General features: G+C 35.5%; 1 protein-coding gene across 4 annotated transcripts in view; it reads left to right on the top strand.

The window, feature by feature from the left end:
• Nucleotides 1-20,869, top strand: part of ALCAM (activated leukocyte cell adhesion molecule) — a 211,876-nt gene that overhangs the window by 145,385 nt on the left and 45,622 nt on the right. For all 4 annotated transcript variants that reach the window (XM_072812481.1, XM_072812479.1, XM_072812480.1 and 1 more), the window contains exons 2-6: nucleotides 8,411-8,511; nucleotides 12,264-12,483; nucleotides 18,756-18,820; nucleotides 20,064-20,151; nucleotides 20,612-20,794. In XM_072812481.1, coding sequence (XP_072668582.1) covers nucleotides 8,411-8,511; nucleotides 12,264-12,483; nucleotides 18,756-18,820; nucleotides 20,064-20,151; nucleotides 20,612-20,794 — 657 coding nt within the window. The remainder of the gene's footprint in view (nucleotides 1-8,410; nucleotides 8,512-12,263; nucleotides 12,484-18,755; nucleotides 18,821-20,063; nucleotides 20,152-20,611; nucleotides 20,795-20,869) is intronic.

Genomic DNA, 20,869 nt, shown 5'->3' with positions numbered 1-20,869 from the left:
ATGAGAAAAATGTAGGCTTTTCCTTCAAATAGGTTCCAGCATAGTGCAGGAATTAAACTGGTAATTTCCTTTTTTTTTTTTTCAAAAAGAAATTAAGCTTTAAATGCATACATAAATATGTATATGTTTAGAACTTAAACTATGAGAACAGTTTTTTTTATTTTGTTCTGTTTTTGCTCATTACTGGTCACCCATCCTAGAACAGTGCTTGGCACAGAGAAGGTACTCAATAGTGAATGAATGAATGATACACATTATAAATACTGAAATATATAGACAGAAAAATAGTGTATCTAGACCTCATTTCTTTTCAATGGGTTAAGTAGAGCAGTGTGTGGATATACACTTTATTGTACCTGTATTAATGAACATTTAAGTCCCTCCAGTTCTTTTAATATTTCAAAATAATGCTGTATTGTATTTGTATACAATCGTGCATTTGTACATAAACTTCTGTAGAATAGGTTCCCAGTAGTAGAATTACTGGATCAAAGGATTTTAGCATTTTTAATTTGACAGATACCATCAAATTGTGCTTCTACAAGTTCTAGACAATTTAGAATGAACCAGGCACCTGGGTGGCTCCTCACAGGGAGCCTGCTTCTGCCTCTGCCTATGTCTGTGCCTCTCTCTCTGTGTCTCTCATGAATAAATCAAATCTTTAGCAATTTTTTTAAGAAAGAACCTTAAATATTTTATTTTTTATTTAAGGTTACTTTTGACCATCTGATGAAAGCTTTAAATTCTCTTTCTGTAAAAACAAATGTTTTAATATACCCCTGTGTGGGGGGTTTTAAAGTAACTTTAGAGTTGTCATACATGCCCTAAAGTTTGTTTGTGGAGCCCAAGTTAAATTCTAACAAGCACAGTAGAATCTTTACATTTGCTGATTTAAAATTCATGGGGTTATCTCTCAGCAAACAAAAATAAAGGTTCACAACTTAAATCAATTCTATTGCTTTTAAATAATTTTTAAATGAACTTTTTGCTTATAATTTAAAAGTAGCCCCAAAAGGAATCCATATGCTGCTGGTGGTGATGAAAGTAAAGAGAAAGTAGAGAGATCTAACAGTTTCTTACATTCTATTAGGGAAATTTTATGTGCATTTATGAATTTGAGAAAACTGCCAGTCAGGGCATGTTCCTTATGAAGATCAAAGATCTACTATGTAGAAATTACTGTAATGAAAAAGGAAGTTTGCTATATGAGAGAAAACCAAGTGCCACTCAATGCCTCTGCAGTGGTCCCTGGGTATGACATGCTGGTGAAGTAGTTCTTATCTTCCTATTCATAGAGACCCTTATTCAGTGTTCAGATCAAATGAAATTACCTACGAGAAGCCTTTATCGATATCCTTGAGTTTGTTGTAGGGATTCCTTTCTCTGCATTCCCACAACACTTAGTTATGGCAGTGCCTGAAGAAATAGACCATGGCATTATATATATATATATACACACACACATATTTTCCCCCCACAAAGAACATCTAACACTTTGCCTCCAGTAGGTGTTCAATAAATACTTTCAATGCATTGCTCACATGTATACATAGATGATCTTTGAGATAGACTTTGAAGGATATGTATGGATTCAACCAAGGCCCATGGAACAGTGATACAAATGAAGCAGAGATGGGGCAAAGTCTAAGCTAATTGGGAAGGACTGTGACTTATCCAGCCTCATGATCATTCCATGTTTCTAGTATGATGAACTATAGGCAGTGGTAAATTGAAAAGATAGTTTTCAGTACAATAATGCAAGTACTGATAATATATTTTTTAAATTACTGTTTTTGTAGATCTTCTATGATATAACATAGATTGTTATATGGACCCATAGTTTACTAAAAAGATAAATACTTCAAGCATTATAATATACCAAACTTGGAAGTAAAGACCACATATGTTAAAATATATTCCTGGGTACCAGCAGTATTTTATAATTTAGTAAGATTGCCCTTTCCCTCTGAATTTTTTTTTTTTAAGATTTTATTTACTTATTTGGGAGAGAGAGAACACAGAGGGAGAGAGAGATGCGGACTCCCTGCTGAACAAAGAGCCTGATGCGGGGCTCGATCCCAGGACCCTGAGATCATGACCTGAGTCGAAGGCAGATGCTGAACCAATTGAGCCACCCAGGTGCCCCTCCCTTCTAAATGTTATTCCACAGTGACCTAACCATTTATCTAAAAGATACACTATAATCCATGTATAGAATTGTAGGAAATCCAGGACACCTAGGTGGCCCAGCAGTTAAGCTCTGCCTTAGGCCCAGGCAGTGATCCTGGAGTTCCAGGATCGAGTCCCACATTGGGCTTCCTGCATGAAGCCTACTTATCTCTCTGCATCTCTCTCTGTGTCTCTCATGAATAAATAAATAAAATCTTAAAGAAAAAAAAGAATTGTAGGAAATCCTAGAAGAAAGAGAAAAAATCACTTTTTTTCTTATTTGTAGATATTACATAGACCTACATCATAGCATGTCCACTGGTGAAAGACCATGCAGAAAGCAGATTTTGAGTGAACATCTTATTGCAGATTCAGCAGCAGAAACTCAGCTTGCTCCCCAAATATCCATTTGATGAAGGGAAATTGAAAAAGAGAGTAGGAAAACCCTTTTCTCTAGTTCTCAAAATAACACATTCCATCAGATGTCTTCCCCTGTCTCCTATCCAGCCTAAATTACATGGGAATTAGAAGCCCTGTATCTCTCTCTCTCTCTCTCAACCTCCTTTTCTCTCACTTCTTACTTGTTATGTATCACATGACTTGGGAAAAAAAATCTTAAAATCTTATTTAATCCAATAAAAAGATAGGAGGAATTACGAAGTAAATTTGCCTCATTGAGTCATAAAATAATAGGTTTGAAAGATACTTTAAAGTTATGTAAGGGGTACCTGGTGGCTCAGGCTGTTAAGCATCTGCCTTTGGCTCAGGTCATGATTCTGGGGTCCTGGGATCGAGCCCCATGTCTGGCTCCCTGCTCAGTGGGGAGTCTGATTCTCCCATCTCCTTCTGCCCTTTCCCCTCACTCATTCTCTCTCTGTGAATAAATAAACTATTTATAAAATATTATATTTTAAAATATATCATAAAATATTATTTTAAAAATAAAATAAAAGTATTTCACCCTCTATCAATAGATATTTTATCGAATTAAATAAAATACACGTGCTATGTATAGCTTAGATAACATTTACAGTATGTATGATTTGTGCTTGATGGTACATGAAGTAGATTTGCTAACACACACACACACACAAAAGATTTGCTAACACAGAATATTTTTTTTGTAACCTCTGTGAAGAGATTGGATCTTAAATCCCCAGGGTCAAGAATCAATCTCCCTATCGAAGTTTAATGTCATATAAGATGTTTCTGTGAGGAAAACAAAGTGGATACTAGCTAAGTGCTATTATGTGCTACTTCTGCCTCCATCCCTCTACTCATACTGAGTATTTGCTCCTATACTAAGATTCTACTTTACAACAATGATCTCTTTAAAGCTAACCAGTTTTATTGAACAAAGAACCAATAGTTGAAGATCTAAACTAGTGGTTTTCAACTAGATGGGAGTTCGGTAGGCAATTTTCCCTTCCAGGGAACATTTGTCCTGTTTAGAGATTTCTTATTGCCATAACCGGGGTGGAGAGTGCTAGTAGATAGAAAAACCAGTGGGCAGAGGTGAGGATGCTGTTAAACATCTTACAACGCACAGGACAGCCCCCCACGATAAAGATTTATTCAGCCAAAATGTCAATAGTGATGAGGTTGAGAAACACTGCTATGAACTGATATTACAAAATATTTATGTGCTTAATTAGAGTTGTATATATCTTAATTCATTAATAGAGCATGTAGGGACACCAGCATGGTTACTGTCAAAATTAGTCAAATAAGCATGAAAGTAATTTCTATGGTTAGCTTTCTCATTTCTACTTGCTTCCTCCCCAACGTTTCATCTGCACAAATAAATTTCTCTAGAATTTCTGTAGAACTGTAATTTAGTTCTTATTTCATAAGTTCTGTGGCTGTTGTGATTGTGAATAACCCTTCTATGGCACCTAACAGAGCTACAGAGCTCAAAACAATGCTTTTAAGGGTGATGATGCTATTGAAGTATCAGTGCAATAAAAAATAATTAACCACGCTAAAATACAGCATGTAAAAATAGTCTCTTTAATTCTCACCCTATTTTCTATATTACTTACTGCTCTGCATGAAACATAGTGGCAGGTTCTGAATTTTAAGATGCCTCCACTCAGATGTCTATATATCAGCGATGAAGAGAGAACCATTACTCTGAACTTTGATAGTCTTTAAGGATTAGTTTGTATGGAAAAAGTTTATCTCACTAATATGGGCACAATTATTACATTTTTATTAGTTCAGTTAGAAATAAACTATGTTCACCTAATTTCGAAATTATACTAGAGTCTATTTCAGGGCCTCCTTACATTATTTGCTGTACAAAATGCATAACCATAACTATATTGTATTTATGATCACTTGTCTGAGATTCTATATGTCAGAATTGTCGAGCTAAGAAATTTTTCTTATGCTATGCTTTCCCCATTGTGTTTTTTATTGAATTCTCCTGTGCAACCTTTTTAGTTCTACTGTTCTTTATCTTTAGTTAATAACTCTTCATTTAAAAAATTCTTAATTATACACTGCTTCTCAAGTGTAACATGTTTTTGCATTTTATTTTGTGTCAGGACATTTTGATATCAACACTAATATTAAAAATTCATGATAATACCTTACATTTATAGAACATAATAATACAGAAGGTTTATAGCCCAGTCCAAAGTATCTTATGATATATACATACACATGGCTATAACACCTAACACACAGGAATGCACACCCTTTTGCACACACTCATTCCTTCTATATTTTATATTTAGCTGCTTCTTTGAGGAAGGACATCATCGGCGTTCTATATTTGCAATAGTGTCCAATAATCTCTGGGCTACAAAACCATGAATAATGTAACCAACTAATATTGCAGAGAGAAAATGGCAGGGGAATTTTTTAGGGAGCTAAATTCAATTCAGACTTGGCAAATCAAAGATAGAATCTTTTGCTTCTATGGAAAGTATAAACAGAACCATTTGTGTTGACAGGTACTTTGGGACTCATTGGCACTTCATCTCAAAGACTGAGACATTTGTAGAAATCGGGATGCTAATTCATCACCAAATCACAGTGGTTTTTGTAGCCACTTTATCTCTTCAGGGTTAGGTATATTACCTCTCCCACGGATTCAAGCCTTTAGTCTTTCTATCAGATGAACCTGGGAGTTGGTGTACTCTTAGAGAAGGAGAAAGTTGATGACTAGAGCAAACTTGAAAATTATTTCTAAAATCATCATAGCTGTGCCCCTAATGCAATCCAACTGAGAATCATCTTGTGTCCTAACAGAGCTTCTGTCCATAATTGGTGGCCTTTTACCTACTGCCTTCATGCTTGTCACGTGTCTTATTTCCCTTAGGTTTCTTATGCTCTAAAGAGTCCTGTCCTGGCTAATTTGGGATATCAAGCTGTCATTAAAAGACCTACCTCACGAATTCTCAAATACTTTTCAAAACAACCCTTTGCTTTGTAGTCATCATAGTAAGGAAAAAAGGCATTTCACATTATCATTTGCAAACCACAGAGCAAAAATAATCCTTAATTTCGCCTGAAATTAATAATAAAGGAATATTCTCATCTGTAGTTTCATCCATGAACTCTTATAAAAATGTTTGTTTTGTGTTTCTCTTCAAAAACAACTGCCCTGCCAGCACAAGTCCACGTTCTCTGCATATCAAAGACAATGTAGGACAGCCTTATTAGAGTATGTGGTAGGAATAAGAATTCCCAAAGTTTCCCAATGTTACCAACTCCTCTCTGATTTTTCAAAGATGTTAATTTAATAACCTAATAACCAAAATGGAAAGGACTTCAGAACATTCAAGTGAGAAATCCAATACGATTCCTGTTTGATGCCAGACATTGCCCCTGGGAATACAAAGATAATATATGGTCCCTTCCCTCTTGTAGTTGCACTTCCATTATGCTAATACCATATGATGTATTTGAAATTCCTGTAGCTTTAAAATCTATTACAAAATTTGGTATCTATATAGCACATTAAAGTTCTATAGGGAAGAGAAAAGAAAAATGGCCTGTAAGAAATAGCAAATAATTACATTTTTTGCAAAAAGAATTTTCTTGTTTTCCCTCTACATCTGGCAAGGGCTTCCCCTCCTTGGTACCTAAGGTCTGTAAACTGTTTTCACTCCCTGACCAACCATGGGAGCACCGCCGATTGTCTAGAGAAGGTGTGCTTTTGCAAGTGACAGCAGGTAATTAGAGGGGCATGTCCTGCCATAATTCAAGTATAGACCCATATCATCTTAGAGGCATTACATATTCAAGTGACTTGTTACATACTGGTGAAAAAACAAAACATTAAATCAGAAAATTGTTTTCTTGGTTTGGCATACCTGCATGGGTATAGTGCATGAACAGAGCTTAAAGTACACAATAAAAGTTCCACATTTAGGATACAAAGTATTGTGAAAAGAACAAATACTGTGTTGAGAAACAATGTGATTTCTTAATTATCATTAATTTGCATATCTGCAACCACATATCTAAGCTGTCACAGTTTGTATTTTAACAAGGCTAAGGAGTCCGTGCCTTCATTTACACTCTTTTCCCCTGCAATGGTTTGAAGTTAAAAGGAATTAAAGTTACAGTTAATGGAAACACTAAACATTTTAAAAATTATGGAGGTAATTTTTTATTATAACAATGAACATACAATAAACAGTTTTGGTAAACCACTTGTCTCCAATAGCAAGTGAAAATCACATTATCATGACTTATACTTTGCATTTCTTATTTTAACAATGTTAAAAAGTGCTGGAAATTAGTTGTTCTGTGGCATATTTACATGAAGGTTGTGTTTCTTGTAATGATTTCGTTCACTGGGGCAAAAATTGCTTTTAAAGGGAAGGACCGGGATCCCTGGGTGGCGCAGCGGTTTGGCGCCTGCCTTTGGCCCAGGGCGCGATCCTGGAGACCTGGGATCGAATCCCACATCAGGCTCCCGGTGCATGGAGCCTGCTTCTCCCTCTGCCTGTGTCTCTGCCTCTCTCTCTCTCTCTCTCTCTGTGACTATCATAAATAAATAAAAATTAAAAAAAAAAATAAATAAAGGGAAGGACCTTCCTCAGTTGACAGAATTTTAAAATAGGAATTTTATTACCTTTTTGTCCTTTACCAAGGTTAATGATTTTTATCCCTGTATCAAGTTTTCCTCCGCATTGTGATTGATGGGTAACAGTGAAAGCTGGTGTCCACTGTCTTGTTTCCTCAGAAAGTCATAAAATGGTATTTATGTGTAAATGGCCTTAGCTTTGCACTTCAGCACCACCTGCTGGACAAAATATCTTGTTTTCCCCCTCTACAGTTTCAAATACAATTAGCCGGCATGATCATATTCTGTACCCAATAATGACATATCCTAAAATATCTGAGACGTTTCCTAAGTACTATTGTCAGATTAAACACCTGAATTTTTTAAATGTCATCAATATATTCAGATTTTATTAGTATGTTGCATATGTATACTACAGATTCCCATCTTGTTAATGTTTTATGCCTAATTAAAATGAACACTAATATATTAAGCATTGCTACTATAAAATAAGCCATGTTCCTACTTATAATTAAAATTTAGTTGTGGTCTTATGTGTATTAGCTTATTTTTTAGTAGTTTTAAAACATTTTTCCAGAATGAAAAACACATATATTTAAAGCTAGTTTTGAGAAACTTAAGTATGTTAATCTTCGTGTGGTCCCATATGTCTATGACATGTAGTATATATTTTTTTCTATGTCATATGTGGTTAGGAAGAAAATACACTTTCAGATTCCACTCTATTCCTTTGCAACACACACTTGTCTCTTCCCTGGTAAACCTGAGGGTCTATAAATTTGAAGTGTGTGGCATTCAAAGGCTTGGTAGCTAAAGAAGAGTTGTTGATATTTAAATAGGAAACATGTTCTAGGTTCATACTTTTTGTAGCCATTTAAAATGAAATTATAATAGATAATATTCATTAAGGCACACATCCTGAGGCGCCTGGGTGGCTCAGTGGTTGGGCGTCTGCGTTCGGCTCAGAGCATGATCCCTGGGTCCCAGGTTCAAGTCCCACATCGGGCTCCCTGCATGGAACCTGCTTCTCCCTGTCCCTGTGTCTCTGCCTCCTTCTCTGTGTGTCTCTCATTAATAAATAAATAAAATTAAAAAAAAAAAGGCACACATCCTGAACTGAAGTTATTTGCTTAGTTATTTTAAGAAAACACTTAACATCTCTCTCTCTCTCTCTCTCTCTCTCTTTTTTCCCTAAAGGCCTTGGATGGTATACTGTAAACTCAGCGTATGGAGATACCATTATCATGCCTTGCCGACTCGATGTACCTCAGAATCTCATGTTCGGCAAATGGAAATATGTAAGTGTGACCTACTTTGACTTGGCTGATTACCTGTAGTTTATTTATTTATTTATTTATTTATTTATTTATTTATTTATTTAAAAATTTTTAGATAATATTTCTTCTGTGAGTAAATGTAAATTTCAAATCAACATAATGCCAATATTCAACTATGGGTACACATGTAGGAAGGTAGAATTATGTGTTGAATATCTCAAAAGAGTAATTCCTAAGTCTTATATGCGAAGTACTCTTTTAAAATAAAGCCAATAAACATGTAATTCTTAGATCACATTATTCTGAAAGATTTAACCTTCAATGTTAGAGGCAGAGGAAAAGGTAAAGTTCCAGAGAAAAATCAGGGGTGTGTAGAACAGAGCTGAGTGGACAATGGCAGCCTTTCTCCACATACTCATGTTCTGTTTGGTGTGGCTGTTTCAGAGGCAAAATACACCCCCAGATAGATATTCATTGGTAATTTGTCTTTAGCGTTAGAAGCTTGTTTCTAGTGTTGTCTTAGAACTGTATTGATGTCTCAGATCCTTTTTACATTTAACATTCTTCATTTTACTCATTTCTTGCAGAGAGCAAATCATACTTTCTCAGGTATTGAGACACAGATGGGTCTGGAAATGGAGGGTAGATACCCAGGTAGATGGATATGGGTTGGATAGGTAACATTGACCAAGAAAATGTTTCAATTTAATTACAGAAACTAACAAAAGTTGTCTGTGTGGCATGGTTTCCCAATGCTCAATTGCATGAGACTCATGGGAGTTTGCAAGCTTAAAGTAGACGTAGGCTTCCTTGAATCCAATGGCAGTTTTTCCCAAGTTCCTTGAAATTATTAAAAGGTCTTTGAAAAGGAAAATTTTAAAAAAAGGGTTTTGAATAGGAAAAAAAAATCTGATAGATACTTTTTGAAAACTTTCATTAGCACAGCACTTCTCAGAGCCTTTCGTACACTAAGATGTATTGTGAATTCTCTATGCTTGATTCATTTCATAGTTTTGTTTTTTTTTTTAATCACCCAACTTTTTCTCTCAAATATCTGCAAGGACAAAATGGAAAACACACTTCAGGAAATGTGTGTAAGGTTTCATCTGAGGAGAGCGTAGAATGCAATCCTTCAAAATATTGATGGAATGAGCACTGGGTGTTACACTATATGTTGGCAAATCGAACTTCAATAAAAAAAAATAAATAGATAAAATGAAATGGGAAAAAGAAAAAAACCACCAAAAAACAAAATATGGGTTTTTAAGTCAGATCAACATGTTCTACTCTATACTTGCTATGGGATGCTGGACAAGTGAAGGAATCTCCATTTTCTCATCTATAAAAGGAAGTGATAAAAAGAATCTTCCCTCAGTATTGTGAGGGTTACATGAAGTAGTTGATAGCGGAATATTGACCTAGTGCTTAGCACATGGCCCTTGTTACAGCTCTGGGGCCCTAAATACTCCTGCTTGTGCGAAGGTCATGTGAAGGTAGATAGAGGAAGCAGGTGAGGTGGTGCAGCAGTCGCCTGCACTCTCCTCCTGATATCTAGTGCACTTTGGGAATTTTGAACTATTTCTGATTTACTATAAAAGTGGAAGTTAAGGCTCTGAGGACAAAAGCTAATCACACCCCTAAAACTCCAAGTGAGACCACCACCTGCTTCACCTGTTGAGTCGAACTTACTGCCAAAATGAATGGAACACAGATGGTGAAAACCTTGTGATCATAGACATTCCTGATGATAATCCAGGGAATAATTTTCACCTAAACTGAATTGATACGGTAGTAGTGGAAACAATAACGGCAATTTTCAAATTCTTAATTAAGCAAAAAGCTTCAGCGATAAACTGATGAGATACATTTGAAGTACCATGTGCTCTATGTCAATTTGCAGACATAGTATAGAAGCTCGAATTTAATGAAAGCTGAAAGGCAAATGGTAAGTTTGGAAAGATTGAAAGGGGGTAAATACAGAGCAAGGATGGGGCAACTAACAGCTACCAAGAGTGGTAGAGTGAAGCCATAATGGAGCCAGACTGCAGAGCTTCAACATTTGCCCTGCCAAGATACACTAGCTGGACCTTGGACAATTTATTTAACCAATTCTGTCCCTACAGCCTAATATGTAAAAGGATCTCATATTACAACTCTAACTTAGGGGCTCATTAGGAGTGTTAAATCAGTTACTATAAGGAAAACCCAACGAAAGTACCTGGCATATGGTTACGTGCTCAAAATTTAATAACTGTTATTTATTGTTTAAGGGTCTGAAAACAGAAATCTAAGGGACTCGTTTAACATACTTCTCACAGTGAAAGGATGATTGAGAGCAAGGATTTGCATTGTAAACCTGTGAAAAAATTTAGAAAATTAAGAAGAATCCTATTGATGTATTCAGATACTCAACCAACTAAAACTTTTGGACCCTAAAATTAGCTCAGTAATCGTCTTGACTTGTGGTTCTATGACAAAATACCATAGACTAGGAGGCTCCAAAAACATCTCTTCAGTTCTCAAGAGTTCTGGAGGCTGGAAAGGCCAAGATCAAAGTGGTGACAGGTTTGGCTCTTTGTGAGCATCCTTCTCCTGATTTTTAGACAGCTGCCATTTTGCTATGTGCTCACATGACCTGTGTTTTCATGGAGAGAAAGAGAGACCTCTCTCCCTCTTCCTATAAAGGTTCTAAACCCATCATAAGGGCATCATCCCAGTACCTCATCTAAACCTAATTACCTCTCAGAGGCACCGCCTCCAAATATCACCACACTGAGGGTTAGGGCTTTGACATATGAATTTGGTGGTGACATGAACAGTAATAAACCTTAATAATTTTTGAAATGTAACTCCCCATGGCCCCTTGAAACTTGCCACACATTTTAAAATGTTTTATCATATTTTATTTTCTCAAAGGCCTTGTGAGGTAAGTAGAAGAGGGACTGGCTCTTATTTTAGATTAAATTGCTTATTAGCTAAGAGAATTTTTGTGGGAGCAAAGGAAGAGATGAATTATATGTCTCAGGCTCTTGGCAAAATTGTTCATACCAGATTATATTTTATTTTGATAATAAGTTTTTATATGAAAGCTCTTTGAGCTATGTTTTATGACTCAGATAGCAAAACTATGGATTTTAGTGATTAATCTGATTCTGTTGCTTAATGGACATGATTGTTTCACAAGGGCAAATACTGTTCCTCCACGAAGACGCATTAAATTATGTTACGAGTAAAGGTCAGCTATGTCAGTTTTGGCTGAAACTGAAAGGTGTGGACATTTAAAGTATGTGAATTAAAGTAATGAATATGCAAAAGATAACTGCCCAGGATTTCCAAATGAGAATTTGCAGCCCACGCATATGCTTGCTGTGATGGTTAGCTGAATATCACTTTGTGCATCTCGGTGTGCGTTTTCATCTATTTTTTTTTCTTTTAAATTAGCTACAATGCCAGCCCTTGTTGGTTTCAGAACAGTCACTGATTCTGTCCTTGGGATGCAAGAAAAGTTCAGATTCCAAAGCTACTGTCTTTCCATTTTCACATATTTGACCTGATACCTGTAAAAGAACTTACAGCCTCTCCTCTTATGAAGAGTAATTTTCTGTAACCAAAGATTTATATGGGGCTCATATCCAAAATTAATTCTTTTTGGACAGAACTATAAATATTGGTGGAAGAATATGGCCAAGAAATTTTATTTATTTATTCTGGATGTGATCCTGAAACATCTGAATATGCTTGTTTTTAAAATGTATTGTTATTTTAATTTTTAGGAAAAGCCCGATGGCTCCCCAGTATTTATTGCCTTCAGGTCCTCTACAAAGAAAAGTGTGCAGTACGACGATGTACCAGAATACAAAGACAGATTGAGCCTCTCAGAAAACTACACTTTGTCTATCAGTAATGCAAGGATCAGTGATGAAAAGAGATTTGTGTGCATGCTAGTAACCGAGGACAACGTGTTTGAGGCACCTACAATAGTCAAGGTGTTCAGTAAGTAGTCTGCAGTCTAACTGCTAAGTGGGATTGATGGCTGGTACTAGAAAATGTTCTGTAGAAAGAAGAGTGAACGCTCTGGAGTGTCTCCACAGCAGGCGTTCCTATAAGAGGACTTCTAACCATCTTCACTCCGCTCATGCATGCTGTCAGTGAGGAAAACAAACCCCCGCAATTCAAATAGGAGTTTTGCAGCAAGGAACTAAAAGAATATTCTCTGTTGTTTTGTTGGGTAAAATGTCCTGTGATAAGAAGTATGTCTAAGTGAAACCTGGCAGGTGTTCTTTCACTTTCACTGGCATGTGCAAATAAATATTCTGTGATATACACATAGCTAGGTGATACATACATGTAGTCAGGCATGTCGTGCATACAGATGTATTAGGCTGAACCATATAAAATTAATAGTTTGATTATAACAACAATAAAATACAGGCAAATCCAAACCATCTTATGACAGAGAAATCTAAGCTTTTTATGTGTGTGTGTGTGCATGTGTACATATACACACACACGTGCACACATGCACACACATTTATATCCCGGCCTTCTTCAAAGTGTTCAGTTGGTTTAGGAAATTGCCCCCAATTAAAAAAAATCACCATACCCTGAATGTGTGTGTGAAATACATCAAGGGGAAAAAGTAGAGTAGGGTTAGAAGAAGAGAAGTCAGTAGCAGAAGCTAGGAGTAATTACTGTAGTCATTATGGCAAAGTTACTTTGCCAATGATAACATATAGTTAATGTTACTGTGCAAAGAGCTATGCTAATGAATGACTTGAGAAGTTCTAATTAATACATTTTATCTTTTAATATTCAAATAAAAAAATCCCCACCTCATGTTACATCATAATATATTAGAAATTATAGGGAGAAAAAAATAGGTCTCAACAGTTTCAGAATGCTAGTCTTTTTTAACTAGGGAAGAAGGTCTCACTTTTCAATTTTTTCCCTCTGCTTTCTGATAACTTGGTAGCACCTAGAAATTATTAAAATAAATAGGGAAGAAAGAAGCCCAGAGGGCTACTATAGCAAACAACCATGGATTTTCCCCATTTCTCTTGTAATAGCCTATGCAACTAAGTGGAACTTTCCCTTAAGTATTTATATAGATTTCAAAGCTCCTATGGGCTCATGACATGGATTCAAAGAATGCTTGTGCTGTCAAAGGAAACCTTTGTTCTCCAGAAGAACCTTGTAAAAGCATATTACATGTTTCAGCTGATTACCTTTCAGCTTAGAAGGCACTTTCCAGAAACTATCCACCCTTCTCAATCATTTTATGAATCACACCAAATTCCAAGTGTTTGCCAGTCATGCCTTCCATTAAATACTCCAAATAATCTGTATCCTTTATTTACCAATGCACCATTTTTTTTTCTTTCTTTCTTTCATTTCACTTTGATGTTATTGGGAAGATGGATAGTGCACTCTTAGGGACACTTTTTGTAAAGAGAACAACCAAAACAATTTTTTAAATTAGGCCATGATGTCATAAATTTAAGTATGCAACAAGAATGTAAGACAGTAGGTAGAGATTAAGTCATAGCACCCCAAAGGTTGTATTGATTTGTCATTGTCAGGTTTCTTTTTCACTGTGTTAAAATTATCAAATATCATGCTAGTCTCCCATAAAGTTTAGAAAATCCAGGTTGTTTCCTTCAGAAGAGTCATTTGTGACAATTTTCAGGATACACTTCAAGAAAACACCATACAGCAATCTGAAAAAAAGCAAAAAAAAAAAAAAAAACCAAAAATACAGTTGGTCTACTTTGATAAAAATTTGTAAGCTATTTTGGAATACAGGGGATTTCTATGATTTTGAAAACAACTCACACCCCACATACTGGCAGCACCCCCGACCCCCTTCTCTTTTGAATATTGTTGAAAACAAAGTGATTCTCAGAAACAGAATTTGCATTCCAGGCTCCGGGCCAGGGAGAATTCAAATAGACAAGTTACACACTCTCGAAAAGCATTTTATACTAGAAACCGTGGGACCCTCCAAGTCCAATTAAATGAACAGCACAGCTCATGATAAGGAAAGTGTTTGCAAGAGCATATAGGGGCTTTACTTTAAAAAAAAATAATAATGAATTTACTCTGGGCCACATTTTGTGAAGCAAACAGCAGCTGTGACAGGGAGACTTTTATTCTGTGCATGTGTATATTGCAGTCACTTAAGAGTTACTAGGCTCATCAATCAGTCCTCTGTTTCCTTCTGTCGAATCACCTAGCAACACGCACTGTGTACTACAGAATCGAGTATGGTTGACGTGAGCTAATCCCAGATCAGCTTGCTGCAGAGTGCCATCCTCATGGGCAAACTCATACTGTTTTTATTCAAACTGGAGGCCATGACTGATGACTCTGTTACCTCTGGTGTAGGTTTGTTTAGCTTTAAACTATACCTCAGATACGATAGTCATGCCCACAAAGCCACCCAGATTCAAATAAGTCACATTCTTTATTGCCACAAGTACAGCTTAAAAAAAAAAAAAGTCATTGAATGACATCAGAATTAAACTGTGTTTGCATTTAGTGTACATTGGAAGTTAATAAAAATATTCAGAAGCAACAGTAAAGCCTTTAAAGTTCCCTAAGATTTATTCCAGTCATTGTGCAAAGGTTTCAGAGCTCAAATGGGTTCCCAGATTGCCAGCTGGCTGTCAGTGCTGTAACAGAAAAACCACTCACTGGTCATCAGAAGACCTGGCTCTGTTATCCCTGCTGCTAATTTCTGACCTTGGGGAAGTTTACTAGTCTGGAGCTTCTTCTCTCAACAGTAAAATAAGTGCTTCGAATTGGAGGGTGGTTTTCCTACCATGTTCCTAGGATCCTCTTGAGGAGCTACTGAAGAGGGGCACTGCTTCTGTTAGCTAGCATTCCACTCACCTGATATATTTTGAAGTTTTTTCACAATAATTCATTCAGGGGGAGACAAAAGGGGAGAACGGCCCCAGCTCTTAAAAAGCGTTTGAAAACCACAGTCTAGAGCTAATCTGTAAATCCTCTTGTGTTCTAGTGTCTGTGACGTTAAAAGGAAGTCTGTTCCTGTGACACAGTCAGTGTACGTTGGGACCAGTTCTTCCCTGAGTGATGGGCAATGCTGGTTGACTTCACACCCTTATGTTAGAGCTTCCATTTGGACACTGTTCTCAATGTTTTGTAAGAACTGAGCATCCTTCCGCTCACCTTCCCAATGAAAGTTAATCAACCTGGAAGGATTTTTTTTTTTTTAATCAAGGAAGCAGAAAATGACCTATTTAACAAATGAGACCTACATAATAGATTTTCTTTTTATTCTTTTGATATAAAAAAATACCTTTCTTATGAGGAAAATAAACTATGATTCCATGTCAACCGTTGTTTACTTAAAATACATCGGAATTTATACAAGGTAATGACTGACAAAATACTGAGAGGAGCATTCATGAATCAGTGTAACCAGTACCTTTTCTTGCCTTCCTCTCATATCAAATTGAACTATCCTGTGCGTGGTTTTGGTAATACACTGTACATTGTGGGTGATAAAGAGCAATTTTGCCCTCATCTCTTCATCCTCAGCTGGCTTGACAAAATTATTTTCATAATGCAAATAAATGGTATGACTTTTCCTTTCAATTCTATGCTTGGTTATGAATCCCTGAATTATATTAAGGCATAATTCATGTAAAGTTTTTTTTTAAGCACTTTAGAATCGATATGCAATTTTGCTAAAATAGTACGTGTCCTCTTTTATGGTCCTCCAACTAATACCCATTGATTGTTGCAAACTAATATAAGAGAAAATTACATACAAATATCTTGTGGATTTGAAACAAAAGTTTGGGGGAAAAGAACTCAAAGAATTGCAATAGGTATTACCATTACTTCCACAATACCCACTGTGATTCTCTTCTAATAAAAAGATGAGTTACAGTGTAAAGAGGCCTAAACTTTAAGCATTCTTTCAGCAGGTTTCTGGGTTTTCCAAAGTTTCATTTTTATTGAAAGAAGTATAAATTTTGGAAAGTATTTATGGAAGAAACATATATAAAGCCATGTGTAAAGGACCAACATTTGTTACACACTGAGCATTTATGATCTTATATTCACTGATGATACATCATAAGGTTTACAAAGCAGAGGAATATATATATTCTACAGAAGAGGAAGTATGTACCCAACTATTTTGGTATATGGTTATGGTGAACTAGAAACTAATGCAACTTAGCAACACTGCCCACCTACATTTTGTATTAAAAGCTTCAATTATTTAAAAAAAAAAAAAAAAGAGCCTCAATTTTTTCAGATGACTCTTTAAATCTCTTTTTATATTCTAGGCATAGATGCTACTGAAGGGGAAACACAAACCCATTTGTTCTTTTTCTCTTGTTAATTTTGACTCTTGATTGACCACATAAATTAATTTAATACCTTACCTGTCTGATGCTCTCAGAAAGGTATCACAAAATACTTGATTTTAGTTCCCAGAGAACTTTGGCTCACTTACTTAAGCACCAAGGATTTTCATTTTGTTTAAATATTTTGGATACATCTCTCAAATGTTTTAGATATTGGTCTTAAAACATAAATTCAGAACAGAATTTAATGTTTCATCAATAATTCAGAGTTGTAATTGTGAACATTAATGGCATTACATTAAATTTATGATAACACTAGTGCTTACTGATACGTGAAGGCTTTAGTCCCCCACCATATGTTTCCCAGAAATTGCTGTTTATTTTGATTTTTTGGGTCAGTTTTTAATAATTTTTTGGTCACATCTAACAGTCAATCAGGTGTCACTTCTTGTTTGTGTTAATGTAATTGTCTCTATTATACTTTTCTATTCTTCTATATTTCATTTTTCTATCTTTCTTGTGTTTTGTTTCCAATCTGTATATTTTTCTAAATATATATATAATTATTTTCTAATAATCCATCTTGTGAAAATTGAATTAGAATTATGTTTCTAGAATTAATAGTAAGTAGGCTCTCCTATAATTAAAGGGTATAAGTTGAACACATAGGAGGCTTTACTATTATTATTCATTGTTCCAATTTCTCATATAAAACAATTGCAAAAGGGAGACTGACTCTCAGTAGTAACATGAAGAAGTTTACATATTTTTTGCTTACAGTCTTGGTGATAGCCATTTCGTTATTCCAAAACCTTTCTGTCTTCATCCTTATTTTCTATAATGGTCTGGGTAGGCAATGCATCTGATAATGGAATTCCAAATTGAGTAATAATTATATAAAAGCCAATTTAGTCTAGTTTGGTAATAAAAATTAACGGTATTGGAGCTCGTAAACAATGAGACTATGAATGAAAGAATAACTGATTGTCTTTATTTGTTTATATGAGAATAGAATAGTTTTGCTCCATGAGATCCACAAAAATCAATGACCAAGAGGCAATATCCATTTTCTGGGGACCAATTGTTAGAACTAATTAAAAAGTAAAAAATCCGTCAGTGATAGATAACTAACAGTGAAGAATAAATAACTTAAAATAAGTTTGAATAATACCTTGTTGCTGAGATTTTTAACCAGTTCTCCCTGAAGACTCTCTTAAAATGGATGCTTACAGAACTTCCTATATTTGAAATGCTTCTGCCCATTATCTCAGTCCCAAATTTGAAGGTTCTCCCTACATTTATAGTTTCATAATATGACTTCACCTTAAACAATAAGGTTTGTGATACACAGAAAAATTGAGCTTCTATTTCCCTTAACTCCTTTTAGTCACCACGATTTCAGAGCTGTGATTCTTACATTTCAGTGTGCCTGAAAATCTTGTAGGGAACTTGTTTTAAAAAGTAGATTTATAGGACTTACCCTGGAGATTTTGCCTCTGGCCAGAGGAGGCTCAGAAATTTATGCTTTTAATAAGTACCCCTTGTGGATTCATTTCTTCATTTAAGTAGCTGAAGTTGTATGTAGGTAGAAAGTACACATGATAATCAATTGAAAATAATATTTATATTTAGCATTTTAACCTCTGTTTCATTATCAAATCCATATTCACTGCTTAGAAAGCTTTCAGAACACATTACCAATATTTTCTACAAAGGAGTAATAAGCATTTAAAATAGCATTTAATATAATAAAGCAAATATTTGGAGGGAGAGGGCTAACCAGATTTCTTAATCACAGATTATATGGGAATGTGTTCTTTATTTTACTGCTTTGAATAAATGAATTATTTTTCTATAATCCAAATGACAAATGTCCTTTTGTTCCTTCATGTGTACTTAAAACTTTTCTCTGCTTAACTTTAGAGCAACCATCCAAACCTGAAATTGTAAGCAAAGCACCTTTTCTCGAAACAGAGCAGCTAAAAAAGGTGAGAACTTTTTTTTTTTTTTTTTTGATTTATTGCCTTCACTTGGCTTAATGTTAAATGTCTTCTCTTAGCCTCAGATGCCAGGACAAATAAGATAGACTTTGCTCTTGTAGAGCTGACAGTGTTGCAGATGCCAATCGGAAAGTCTGCCCAAGTTAGAGTGGGAACACAGAGGAAGATTTAGTCATTTCTGAAGGGAGAAGAGAGGAGAGGAAGGAGAAAAGCATAAGTCTTCCCTGTTTGAATGAACTGAATGTTAAATGGAGTCATGAAAGATGAGTAAGTTTTCTCTGAACCAAGGATAGAAAGACTTTCCGACAGCATGAAATAATATGATGTGAAGGAGAATGGCATTTTTAAGAAACATCACATTATTTGCGTTGCTGGAACTTTGTGTGGTAAGACGGGAGGCAAGAGACTGCAGTAAAAGATAAATTTGGAGAAGTAAATAGAGAAGCTGGATTATGACAAGCCTTATGTCACGGAGGGAGTTTCGACTTTATCCTCTTGGCAGATTAAACTATTGAAAAGTTGAAATAAAGATGTGAGAAGGTCAAATTTGAACAATCACATTAAGAGGTGTGAAGAAAGGCTGCATCAAGAGGGAACAAAGCTGGAGTTTATATTTGGGTACATCGATTGTCTAATAATCTTATTTTCACCAAGTAAAATAACTTAATTTTCCTTTGTGGATAAAAAAGAATGCAAACAAGTTAAAAGTTTTTTGAATCAGATTAAATTTTACTGCGTAATATTATTTGAACATGCCAATATTGAAGTTATAACACATTTGAAGAAAAGCGGTGGGAATTGTAGATTTGGTAGGTATATGTATCTAAAATGTGTATGTTATGAAACCGGAGAGGCAGCCTTACCACCATTATGATTCTTGCATGCTGAGATCTGTGAACCATGGCAATCGCCAGCGTAATGTAGTTATGTTATTTAGTTAATGTTAAAAATGAATAATGTCAAAAAGAATTTGGTAATGCTTTTAAACAAATGTGATTTTATTAATAGTGGCAGCATCTCTTGCATATTTTTAAGTGAGCAAGACCATAATTTTAAGTACAAGACATTGTTTTTAATGCAAGAGACCACGTATTCAGTCCACAGTCAATGCTTGGGTAATGAAAGGGCCAGGAAACCTTTGGAGCAACTGCACCCCCTGAGGAGTCCAAATCTTTCAAATTGACAACCACTGACGGAACCAAGGTGTCCACATTTTCTCTTCATTTTGCAGTTGGGAGACTGCATTTCAAAAGACAGTTATCCAGACGGCAACATCACATGGTACAGGAATGGAAAAGTGCTGCAACCCCTTGAAGGAGGTGGGTATGAAGTGGGCAGTAAATTCAGATGACCTATTCTGACTTTCTCTTGTCCTGGCATTCCTTAGACTGTCCTGCATCTAAATGCGATGCCCTCTTTGATCTATGGCTCTATGCTTTGTTCCTTTAAGTAACCATTAAGTCATTAAGTGATTTTTTTAAAAACATCATTTTAGTCCTTGTGCAGAGGAATCAAGAGCAGAGAAAAATTATTTCTGTATATGGCATATTCTAGAAGTTAATTAAAGTGAGTGGGAGATAGGATTCCAGGATTCTATTTCTGTCTATGTCTCTGATTTCATGGTTTAGAAAAGACATTCTACCTCAGTACATGTCAATTTTCCCTCCTGTTAAATACAGTAAGAAGGACAAAACCACTTCTCAAGGTGTTGTGACATTTAACTAAGGATTGTGATTTTCCAATGAAAAATGCTATCATTAGTATTCTTATTTTCTTCAGTGGTAGTCTTAATTTTTAAAAAGCAAATGGACCCGGTAACTCAGCTGTATACCATGACTTCATCCCTGGAGTACAAGGCAACCAAGGCTGACATACAAATGCCATTTACCTGCTCTGTGACGTATTATGGACCATCTGGCCAGAAAACAGTTCAGTCTGAACAAGCAATCTTTGATATTTACTGTGAGTAACCCAATATGTAATTATGCAATTTTAATGTCTTAAGAGTATTCGAATGCTTTAACCTTTCAAGTCCGA

Source organism: Canis lupus, chromosome 35 (assembly GCF_048164855.1).
Source record: "Canis lupus baileyi chromosome 35, mCanLup2.hap1, whole genome shotgun sequence".
Taxonomy (NCBI): Eukaryota; Metazoa; Chordata; class Mammalia; order Carnivora; family Canidae; genus Canis; species Canis lupus.
This window is presented reverse-complemented; position numbering and strand designations above follow the sequence as displayed.